The sequence below is a fragment of the Salmo trutta genome, chromosome 16 (genome assembly GCF_901001165.1).
Source record: "Salmo trutta chromosome 16, fSalTru1.1, whole genome shotgun sequence".
Taxonomy (NCBI): domain Eukaryota; kingdom Metazoa; phylum Chordata; class Actinopteri; order Salmoniformes; family Salmonidae; genus Salmo; species Salmo trutta.
Genome location: NC_042972.1, coordinates 17,047,732 through 17,059,781, shown reverse-complemented (window position 1 = coordinate 17,059,781; position 12,050 = coordinate 17,047,732). Strand labels below are relative to the sequence as shown.

General features: G+C 41.4%; 1 protein-coding gene across 3 annotated transcripts; it reads left to right on the top strand.

The window, feature by feature from the left end:
* The first annotated feature begins 31 nt into the window (after positions 1-31).
* LOC115150186 (rac GTPase-activating protein 1) lies at positions 32-10,897 on the top strand. Of its 3 annotated transcripts, XM_029693193.1 has the most exons (18): positions 32-206; positions 561-648; positions 1,138-1,340; positions 1,597-1,757; positions 1,994-2,063; positions 2,248-2,301; positions 2,485-2,562; positions 3,204-3,324; positions 3,472-3,617; positions 4,022-4,189; positions 4,399-4,497; positions 4,681-4,879; positions 4,973-5,078; positions 5,364-5,499; positions 5,766-5,889; positions 6,266-6,371; positions 8,086-8,163; positions 10,699-10,897. In XM_029693193.1, exons 2-17 carry the CDS (start codon positions 564-566, stop codon positions 8,159-8,161), a joined length of 1,932 nt encoding a protein of 643 aa, XP_029549053.1. In that variant the 5' UTR covers positions 32-206; positions 561-563; the 3' UTR covers positions 8,162-8,163; positions 10,699-10,897. The 3 variants fall into 3 exon arrangements, with proteins under 3 accessions (XP_029549053.1, XP_029549052.1, XP_029549054.1); XM_029693192.1 differs by lacking the exon at positions 10,699-10,897 and having other exon boundaries at positions 8,086-9,758; XM_029693194.1 differs by lacking the exons at positions 32-206; positions 10,699-10,897 and adding an exon at positions 213-320 and having other exon boundaries at positions 8,086-9,758.
* Positions 10,898-12,050: the final 1,153 nt, after the last annotated feature.

Below are 12,050 nucleotides of genomic sequence, written 5' to 3'. Positions count from 1 at the left end.
CATAGTCAGAAAACCCACCCGAAGAAACGCCTTCTTTCTCGGCGCCTGGTTTTTGAAACGCTTGGAAAAGTTGGGACCAGACAGGTGTGGTAGCTTGCGTTGCTAGAGACAACGTAACCCACTTATTGTCACGATTTATAATAGATGTTGCCTTTGATAGCAGCTGGAAACATCAGCCGTGGGACACTGTTCCAGGAAGGACCAAAGTCCGTAACTATCTGCTCATGTTTATTTTCAATATATTTGTATTTTTTATTAAAGTTAGCAAACGTTAGCTAGCTATAGTAACTAATACCATGCTTGCTTTCTAAAAAGTGGAGGTGAGTCCGTTTCAATCTGTTTTGCTAACTTTGGCAGCTAGGCTAGCTATCTATTATTTATAATCTTGCTAACGTTATAACTACCTACCAAATAAATAAAGTCGGAGAGAAAAAGCTATTCTAGAAACAGAGTTTCTAAAACATACTGTACTGTCTTTGCTAGAAAATCTTTGAAGTCCCCTGCTGGGTTTCTGTCACGTGACCGTTCCCCCATGTCCTTTTGTCACCTTGCATTATCAGGACATGGAATCGACAGTGCTGAACCTGCACAACCATTTCCAGAATCTGTGTGCATGCTCCGATATTCTCAATGAGGGCCTCGAACCACGTAAGTGACCAGTGGAGCATGCTTTTGGTGGATTGTTGAATCAGTGCCCATGCCATTGCATATCAGAGATGGCAGGTTTTCAGCAGACCAGAAACTCGCAGGTTGTTGCTGGTTGAAAACCCATGTGTAATGACATTGAACGATTAACTAGCAACTGGAGGTTCGCTGGAGTGAGTATTCCAGGTGCCCTTGCACAAGACACTTAATGACCCCAAAATTGAAAGGGGGTGGAGGTAGGTTTGAAAAACGCTAACTCATCTAAAATGGATAACAAATTACTTATTGCTCATTCACTTAGACAAGGCGGAACCCTTGCCCATCTTTGTAGCCACCTACCTGAAAGAATGTTGGCATCATTGCCCCCCCTCTTCACCCCTCACCAGAAAAACCATAGGGGAGATTGACTTCAAAAGAGTAAATTTGGTCTGAATGAGATAAAAGCAGATCTTCAACCAATAACCATCCCCTTGGCCTTATTTCTTTGATCAGAGTTCATCCAAATGGCTCTGAACTTCCAGGACTGCAGGAGGAAGTGGCTGCAGTGGGAGGAGGAACTGGGAGCCTGCAAGGAGGTGCTGACCAAAACAGAGACTGAGAGGGGGGCTCTGGAGATAAAGCTGAAGCACGCCCGCAACCAGGTGGACGTGGAGATCAGACGGCGCCAGCGGGCAGAGGCAGAATACGAGAAACTGGTTGGTAAACAGTTTATAAGACTGCTACAGTACAGGTCGCAGGTGATTCTACGTCAGAATTGTACATGTTGTGGTGGCTTCTATTGCGTTATGCTGCTCATTTGTGATGTTTATTGTCAAAAAGAGGACAAAGTTTGAAGAAATCTATGGTTAGGTTAATTAGTTACTAGTTATGAGTTGGTAAGAAATTCACAAAACCACACACTGTTTGGGTGGCTATGACATTGTGGGGTAATTTCCTGATCTCTGTGTGTAGGAGCGTCAGATCCAGCTGATCCGAGATATGCTGGTGGCGGAGAGCTCCAGCAGCAGCCTCCACCTGAGTGAGGAGCAGCGCTCTGCCCTGGCCTTCCTCAACGCCCACTCCCAGGCTGCTCAGGCTGCCAAGAACAACACCAACCTCAACACCAGCCACAAGTACTGTACACCCCTTTAGTAGGCCCTCATCAGCCGTGTCTGGCCTGCATTCATTGGAGCACCCAAAGGAAAATGTTTTGAAATGCAAAACAAAAATATATGTTTCTTTTAGGACTTCATTGGATATGCCTACCTGTTTTGGAACGTTTGATTCAGTTTTGTGTTTAGTGAATATGACCCAGATTGTTCAGGTTCAGAACAGGGATCGTAACCAAGCCTTCCGTCATGTCTTTCAGGTTAACCACCATAGATGAATCTGCTTCCTTGTTGTCAGACATTAGCTATGACAAAACAGATGATTCTCTGGTAATATTGCGTTTTACATTTTCACCTTGTCCCCAAGGGGACATTTGTCTTGGACATCATAGTGACACATCACAAAAATACATGAAAACAATATGCCAAAATAGAAAAAGTGACAAACAGATATAGCCACACTAATAGTACCTATATAAACTATTGGGTTGTCATCGCTCTATATTTCCTGTAGGATTGGGACTCTTCTATGATGAGAACAGTGCGACTGAGAAAACTGCAGAAAAGGGTGAGTGGAGAGTTACTGTTTAGTTTAGAGCTTGACAGATCCTCAATGGAAATGTACGTACATTTTTTGTTATCATTTTATATCTAAAGTGTCTGTAGTCAAGGATAGTGTGGGAATGTAGTGCTACAAGGCTCAGTCATTTGGAAGTATTGTTAGCTCAGTCATTCCTATTTGTTTCCACAGCGTTCCTCCAGAACCCTTGCTGAGCCTCCCCAGCACGTGGTGAAGAAACCCCGCTCCACTGGCCGTACTTTCGAGAGGGTACATACATTCAGTCTGAAACTGCAATCCCAGAAGTTGTTTATGTGACTTCAAAATGAGGGGTATTGAACAAAATAAATTAATAAGTGATTGGATCTTCTCTAACCAATCGACGTTGATAACGTCATCATGTAGGCTGGCTCCGACCCAAATAATCGGTTTCTGGAACCAATCAGAACAGTCAGAATGTGTTCGCATTCTAGACATGTTTTATTTATTCTTATTTAACCAGGTAAGTTGACTGAACATTCTCATTTACAGCAACGACCTAGGGAATAGTTACAGGGGAGAGGAGCGGGGGATGAATGAGCCAATTGTAAGCTGGGGTTGATTTGATAAATCCAGAAGAGTAATATACTTGTTGAACATACAGTAGCTATAGCCATTGTGGGTTTTCATGGTCATCACTCACTGCTAAGTTTGTCAAGGTCCCAACATCGGTGTAAAGCTATTCTGCTACAGGGTTTTTGATGTTAGCATGCACGCGCATCACTCAAACGTTTGCGTGTAAACAAAACATTGCTCTGTAGACCTTTATCAGTTGCTTCAAATTGTTTAAAACAAAATGATGCTTCTGTTTTGCTTTCTCCTTTTTCAGCATTATTTCATGTGACTCAAGTTTTATATATGTATTATTACAGGTGAACGAGTCCATAGTGACCAAGACCACCATCACAGTGCCCGTCAATGGAGGTCCGGTAGAGGCCGTGTCCACCATGGAGACAGTGTCTGGTTACTGGACAGGCAGCAGGAAGAGGACCGGTGAGACGGCACTAACAAGCCTACAGTACCTTATTCTTGACAGCCATGTTCAGATGCGCATAATGTATCAAGATTTAAAATTTGAAGAAAATTAGGTAGTTCTTCCAGTTTGAGGGGTAAAAACTTGACGTTCTCTTGTTTTTCCAGTTGCTCAGGGCTGGGACACTACTTCTATTGACCAATCAGAGACAGCTAGCAAGGTTCCCAGCACCCCATGCAGTAAGGCTCCGCCCCCAACCAAAACACCCAGAGCCAAAGTGGGGGCCCGAAAGCACGAGTTCCTTGCCAAAACGGTACACGTTCTGTTATTACTTTTGTTTGTAACACACTTTTGTCTGTAATACACTTGTTGTTTCGTGGGAATCTAATTTGCATAATAAAAATTCCCATCAAAATCCATCAGTTTAAGCTAGAGAGATATGTTTTTTTCCATTGGATGCATCTCAATCCACCGCATCTGCCTATGTCACACTTTCGCATCAGGTGACAGAGCTAGAGCGATGTTTGTCAGACCATGAAAATCGGTCTTCTCATGAAACGTCTTTAGCGTCCGAAAGGTTTGGCCTACAAACCTGTGTCACCAGCCTCTGTCTCTCCTGTCTGTCACCAGCCTCTGTCTGTCCCGTCCCCTCTTCTACCCTCTGTCTGTCCCATTTGTCACTAGCCTCTGTCTGTCCCGTCCCCTCTCCTCACACAGGTGATCAGGTCAGAGTTCTGCGTGCCGTGTGGAAGGAAGACCAAGTTTGGGAAGCTCTACCTGAGGTGCCAGGACTGCAGGCTGGTGGCTCACCCAGAGTGCCGCGACCGCTGCACCCTGCCGTGTAACCCTATCTCTACAGGCAGCACCCCCATCAGGACCAGAGAGGTATTACACCTGGGGAGTTATATATTCTTAGATTGACAACACTTCATATTTGCAATGCTTATACAGCAATAACTAATAATGATTTTGTATTTATGATTCCGGGTCCTGGGTATGGTTAGATGGATTATGACTGATTTGTATCGCACCACATGTGTTTTGAATGCCTTCTCCAAATGTCCCATGCCATGAGTGTTTATCTTGTGTTGCAGCCAAGCACCCTTGCAGACTACGCTCCCTCCTCCTCTCCCATGATCCCTGCCCTGGTGGTCCACTGTGTCAAGGAGATTGAGCACAGGGGTTTACACGAGGTGAGCAGCCATTTCAGCTCTTAAATGTTGGCACTTTAGCACATACAAAATTCACTTTACTTTTTTTTGTTTTACAAATGTTTAGTTTTTACCTTGATAATTTTCATTGAACTGATGTCATCGTTCCTATCCTGACTGCCAGTTAATATTCCATCCCATTCTTTCTCTCTCCCTCCCTGTCAGACGGGTCTGTACCGTGTGTCGGGCGAGGGGCGCACAGTGAAGGAGCTGAAGAAGAGCTTCCTGCGGGGGAGGACAGTGCCTGCCCTGGCCAAGGTGGAGGACATCCACTGTGTCACGGGCCTCCTCAAGGACTTCTTGAGAAACCTCCCGGAGCCCCTCCTCACCTTCCGCCTCAACCGCGACTTCATGGAGGCTGCAGGTCCGTCTTCAGCTGTTAGCTGACGCATTGGTTTCTTCACCTTGTAAGTAGTCTGGAGCTCTTCTTATGTCACTCCTCTTGTCTTGCACACAGAAATCCAGGACAATGGCAATAGCCTGTCGATGATCTACCAGACCATCAGTGAGCTGCCCCATCCTAACAGAGACACTCTGGCCTATCTGTCCATCCACCTGCAGAGGTATGGCAGAGCTTCAATCCACCTCATAGTTACTCCATCAAACCGCCATTTAAGGCACAATCTGTAACTTGCAAAACCAGTCAAAAGTGGTGCCCCTGCCTGCACGTGTTTGTAAACTGTAGTGGTGGATGTTGGGCAATGTAACTGTCAATGTTATTTAAATTCTGTAGTAACTGCCCCCCATAATTAAAGACGAGTTTAAAAGCAAGTCCTGATTTCACAATGCACCGGAGGAGCTTGAACCTGACTTGAATCTCTCTGAAATGGTTGACGATGTTCTTTCAGGGTGGCCCAGTGTGTACTAGACACCAAGATGGACATCACCAATCTGGCAAGAGTGTTTGGACCCACCCTGGTGGGTCATGCCATCCCAGACCCAGACCCCATGACCATCCTGCAAGACACCAGCAGACAACCACGGGTATGTAGAGATCTATACAAATATATATTTAGACATACATATGTAAAATAATACTCAGACCCTAAGCTGAATTTAAGTTATTTCTACATTATGTGGACACTTATTTATCGGCTGTAGTTGAACAGAATATTGTTATTATGTTACAGTACCCTTTTGAATACGCAATAACAATGATTCTCTCCACACAGAAAAGTACTGTTCTTTCTACACAAGGCTATTCTTAAGTGGTGAAAACAGTTTTTAGAGATTCCTATTGATGTACACAGGTGATGGAGTGCTTGTTGGACCTTCCTTATGAGTACTGGAGCCAGTTCACAGTGGAGCAGCACACCCATCCAGACAATGTGGTCAAAGACGATGCTAACTGCTACAACACTCCAGACCACAAAGGTAAGCAGCTTTGAGAACCCGTCTCTCCTGGCCTATAGACATACAGTAGTGTCAAAGAAGGTCTAAAATACCAAACATACAGTATCCTTTACCATTGCTATGTTAATAGTTTAAAAAGTTACTTAATTCAGTACATGGCATGCTCTTAGTTTCACTTTGGAGCTACAGTACAGTTTCACACTGGTGTGTGTGGGTGTGTGGGTGTGGGTGTGTGTGTGGGGGTGGGAGTTATAAAATGACTGTATGCATTTTTGTGTGTAATGCTTGAATGTGATGTGGAAATACGGGGTGGGCAATTTTCCAAAATGATTTCACAATATTGGCCAGTCTGAAATAATAATTTTCTCCTAAATATGTTAATTCTCTGACCACACAGTGAGCATGCTGGGACCAGTGACCACTCCAGAACACCAGATGACTAAAACACCCTCCTCCAGCTCCCTGTCCCAGCGCATGAAACAGACTTTCTCCAGCACCACAATGTAAGCACCACACTCTAACCATAGGGCACATCTCAAATGGGTCTAATGTGTTTAGGGCTGTCCCCGACAAAAAAAAATCTTGGTCAACCGAGAGTCGTCTGGTCAAAATTTGAAAACTTGTATTTTTCCATATATAAACAAATCCTATATGTTTTAATCAAATCAACTATATGCACTGATCTTGTCTGATACTTTAAGTGCACTGTTTGATCAAACAGTGCACTTATAGTCACACTGCACTTCTAGTCCCAATAGTCACACGCATGACTAGAGGGAGTCCGACCGCAATTGATTTGATTGTGCCGGGCTGGACTCAGACTTGCAGCTCTGTGTTAAAAAAAATGACAGTGAGTGACTGTGACCAGCATCCGTTGTCTCTCTCTCCCTTAACCGTGCTGCAGCGACCACCACAGAACATCAACAGTGCTTATTGCTTTGTCTGTGTTGCTGAAGCTGCAACATAATTACAGTCATTTCTGACTGAAAAGTTATGTTACCGAAATCCCTCATTTGTTTAGGAAAAACATTCCCTATTCCCTCAACACTCTCTTTACACGTGACACATATGCATCGCATGCACGTGACCAATAGGGCCTGAACTATATCATAATCGCATCAATAAATTGCTTATAACAAACTCTGAACACGTAGCACATGTGACAGCAAAATGGATGCAGAGGACGTGACAAATAAACTTGAAACTGGGCAATGTTTACTGCTTCCTCGGGAGGTAAAGGGGAAGTCAGATGTGTGGAATGAATTTGACTAGTTGTGGGAAATACTGGAGATCAAGAAAAATAAGTTAAGGAGCAAGCTTTGAGTGCATATTATGTGTGCCGAACAGATTCTGTGTAGATTACAATATATTTTTCTCACCATTTGTAACAATGAATGTAATTTCCAAAATGGAACTTTATTTATTTATTTAATTATTGTTTACGCTAATTATTCTTGGGTCGCTTATTTTAACTAAAATGCTTGATTGCATTTCAAATCATGAATGTCTCATATGCTGTGTGATGACATGAACAAATAAATGATTGATTGATACAGTAGCCTATATAAGTATTGAAATATAGGCCTCAGTAAGTTATGGTATTAAGTTGGTTTCCTCTCTCCTCACTTTTCTTAGACAATTAAGACAAGGGCTGTTTTCTCATCTCCTAACTCCGCTGCTGCCTCCGCCACATTGTTCTCAACACAGATATGCTGGTTTACTTTGCTATTATGCACATAGCAACATGGTCTAGGAAAATGCACTGATGTTTCAGAACAAGAAAAATAGAAAGCACATTTATTATAAAATAATATTTTTGTTAGTGTTGCACCATTGTTCTTATGTAATATAACCATATAGAATTTCAGTAGCACATGTCATAGAGTGATGGACTGTGCCACCCCCACGGCCTCCACAATGGATTAGTCCACTCAGACAGGCGCGAATCAGGCAGGTGTCTTGTACACCATGATTTTTTGTTGTTGTTGCTACTGCTCAACTATGGAAATCTCGGTCAACCAACAGCCTATTGACCAAACAATCGACCAGTCAACTAAATGGAGTCAGCCCTGAATGTGTTTATTGGGTGATAAATCTGCCTGAATGTATTTTTAATATTCTCCTTAGCTTGGATTAGATCTGTTCTTAATTTGCTTAATCTGTGGTTATATCAGAGTGATGGAGTTTAATGTTTTTTATTCTTATATACATTTACAGATTTGGAAGCAAGAGCAAGGCATCCACTAGCTCAAGTCGCCAAGAAGGCTTCTTTGCCTCCCCTCAGCTGAAGTAATGGTAAAACCACGGTATTATGGTGAAAAGTAACATTATTTTAAACTCTTTTTCTAACGAACCAATAATGAGGTTATGTGGTCAAGGAACAAAGCTGTTCATTTTTACATAGCCACTGTACATGGGAAACCACTGCAATGTCATAATGCTTTTTTACCATTTTATATCAAACATATTTTAATGTATTTTCTGTGCAATATTAGATTTTGCTTTAAACACTGTCATTCTTGTTAACACATTACTACTGTAATATGGGAAACTACTGCCGTATATTTTATACCAATTTATATCAAACTTATTTTAAACTTTATTTTCTAACGAACTATGCAATATTTGATTTTGCTTTAAACACTAATGACTTGAAATAGCTTTATTTAACGTTAAACTAAAATCACTATTACACAATCACTTAGCCTAAAATATCAACATAAAAAGGATATTGAGGTTTGAATCTCTATTTAATGGTATACCTTTATATTTACGATAATTAATCAGTATGGTCTGATCTGTCTAATCATGGAAGAAAGAGTAACTGTTAGCCAGTGTGAAGTTGCTGCTACATCAAACCAAGGACCTTCGGTGATCTGACATGGGCTCAAATACTTTTATCAAATCTTTAAGTACTGTTATCATTTACTTTAGCCTGCCTGGAGTGCCAAATGGACAGGATTTGCAGTTTTGCCACTATTCTATTAGTTCCATAGCTAAAGTATTTGAAACCAGGTCTGGTATTGACCAGTATACATTACAGTACGTAAAGTGTTGTGTAATGCATAAGTTGATGATTAGGTTTATAAATGACGCATTGGTAGTGGTACTCTTTTATTCTGTGATTGTAATCACAGAGTCGGAGGGACACTAGCATTGGATTGGAACAGAATTTTGTAAATCATTTTTACAGTCCTGTAACCGTTAATGTGATCTGTATTTTGGAATACAATGGTTGTTTTTCTTTATTGATGATTTAAGTAGTTTTTTTGTGGTAAAATAATCATGCTAACCTTATTAGATAACACATAAGAGGGGATTATGTAAACTTTCTAACCAAAGATGGCAAAGAACATCAGAATGTCCCTCAGGCTATTTCTGTAGAATTTGAAAAATGGTTGTAATTGTCCTGTTATTTATACACAATTCTCACAAAAAAATGTACAACTTGATGGGAAGGTGATGTAAAAAGAGTTGAAGATTTCAATACAATAACACTGAAGTGATTTCTCTTTCAGGTGTGTTCGTGTCAGTCACAGAATACACCTTTTATTTGTCATTAGCTGAGTATTGTCAAGGGGGTGCACCATTTGACACACCATCAAAATGCACTGTTTATACTATCTTTCCCCCTCTAAGAAATGCAATTTGTTGATCATGTGAATATAAAGTTCGTACCAATTTTTTTTTTTGTATGCTCAGTTTCTTGTTCATGAGGACAGGATTAAAGGGATATTTCACTCAAATCAGTTTTTCCAATAGTTTCAGATCTAAAAAAAATTGTCTGAAGTTTACTTCGTCTCATTCTACCGGTTGTATAGATTCAGGCTATATCTCAATCCCAAATAAAAGGAAGAGATTAGTGCCCAATTATATTATTTTCCTTTCAACTGTTGTACTGGCTTATTTTATCCTTACTAGCACATATTTTGAAGACTGCAACTATTTTTGAGGAAAGTTATTGGCTACTTGCAATGATCGGGATATGCAAAGTCTCATTAATGTGCACCACATCCCATTTGAAACCAATGTACTTCCGCCAGACCTCATGCGTAATCTATGCATGGCGTATTTCACATCTAAGATGTTTGGAGGGGAAGAGAGAAGGCGTGATGGAGATGGAAGGGGGTGGAGAGAGAGTTTGGACCAGCAAATCACTTTATTTCCTCCAATTTGGTATCAAACACAGGCTGCTGCTACAGAGTGCCTGCTACTGCTGTGGTGCCCCATTAAAACAGAATGTATTGCTGCCTTAAGAGCAGCACACATGACATATTTTCTCCTCTCGCTCTCATTTGCACTTCTTATCCCTGGCTAGCTGTTTACGGTTAGAATTTTTTTCTCACTGGCTGCTGTCAGACAAGCTCGTCAGAGTGGCTCATTACAGGCCCAAATGGGCGGAGATATCACCTTGCCTACCTACCCATCAGCGCCTGGCATAAACGCCTCTTGTCACCTGAGAGAATGCCTCAGACAGTTACAGTGAGGGAAAAAAGTATTTGATCCCCTGCTGATTTTGTACGTTTGCCCACTGACAAAGAAATTATCAGTCTATAATTTTAATGGTAGGTTTATTTGAACAGTGAGAGACAGAATAACAACAACAAAAATGTTATAAATTGATTTGCATTTTAATGAGGGAAATAAGTATTTGACCCCCTGGATTGTGTGATCACCTTGTTTGCAATCCACATACATCAGGTGAAATAGAAGTATTGGTACCATGAGTGTGTTCAGAATTTGTTATTTTTATTTATTTATATATACATGAATATTGACCATGAACATCACCATACTCCCATTGACTATAATCAGCGATCCTGCTTTCAGAAAACATCGCCTGCAGTACCTGGACGGCTGTGAACTTGAAATCCTCAATGACAGGGGCCAGTCGTTCTCCCCTGATCCAAGTCTATGGAATACGCCTACACCTTGCCATCTACTGGACAGGTCATGTTGCTACTTCTACACTGTCAGTGAAACAGAGCTGAGTAAAATACATTAATAAAGGTAAATAAGATTTCAAAAATGATAGAGCCTTCATATAACTTGTAAGTAGTAAGTACATGCATTTATTTGACACTACTCAAAATAACAACTGACCACACATGTACAAAACATTAAGAACAGCTGCTCTTTCCATGCTCTTTAGACTGACCAGGTGAATCCAGGTAAAAGCAATGATCCCTTAATACTTGTTAAATCAACTTCAATCCGTGTAGATGAAGGGGAGGAGACAGGTTAAATAAGGATTTTCTGACAATTGAGACATGGATTGTGTATGTGTGCCATTCAGAGGGTGAATGGGCAAGACAAAATATTTAAGTGCCTTTGAACAGGGTATGGTATTTGTATTTTTATGGATCCCCATTAGCTGCTGGAAAGGCAGCAGCTACTCTTCCTGGTATTAGGGGCCAGGCGCACCGGTTTGTGTCATGAACTGCAACACTGCTGGGTTAACAATAAAAGGCCACTGTAAAATGTGCAGTTTTGTCACACAACACAATGCCACAGATGTCTCAAGTTTTGAGGGAGAGTGCAATTGGCATGCTGACTGCAGGAATGTCCTCCAGAGCTGTTGCCAGAGAATTGAATGTTAATTCCTCCGTCCAATGACGCTTTAGAGAATTTGGCAGTACGTCCAACCGGCCTTACAACCGCAGACCACATGTAACCACGCCAGCCCAGGATCTCCACATCCGGCTTCTGCACCCGCGGGATTGTCTGAGACCAGCCACCCAGACAGCTGATGAAACTGAGGAGTATTTATTCTTCACCTGTGTTATCATCTGAGGGGGAGTAGTTACAATCATATCGTCCAATTATGTTTCAATTAGTATGCTGTCTGCAGGTTTAATGCTAAATTCATAATATATTAGCCAAACAAAGTATATATCTCTGTGTAGTGTTGGCTGTTCTCTAAAAAATTATTTGAGATCCTGAATATAGTAAATCAAAGCTCTGGTAACATTTGTGTCCTCTGCATTGGTTGGTGTTGTCTATACGCTTGTCATTAGGAGCCAATGGAAGCTAAAAGCTTATCTAAAGAATACGTTTGAAAGTATTATTGAGGGAATAGCTAAACAAGGAAACCCAACACTTCTCAATAAGATCTATACAGAGCTCTACATCACAGAGGGTGGAAGTGGAGAGGGCAATAAGGAAAATGAGGTGAGAGATTG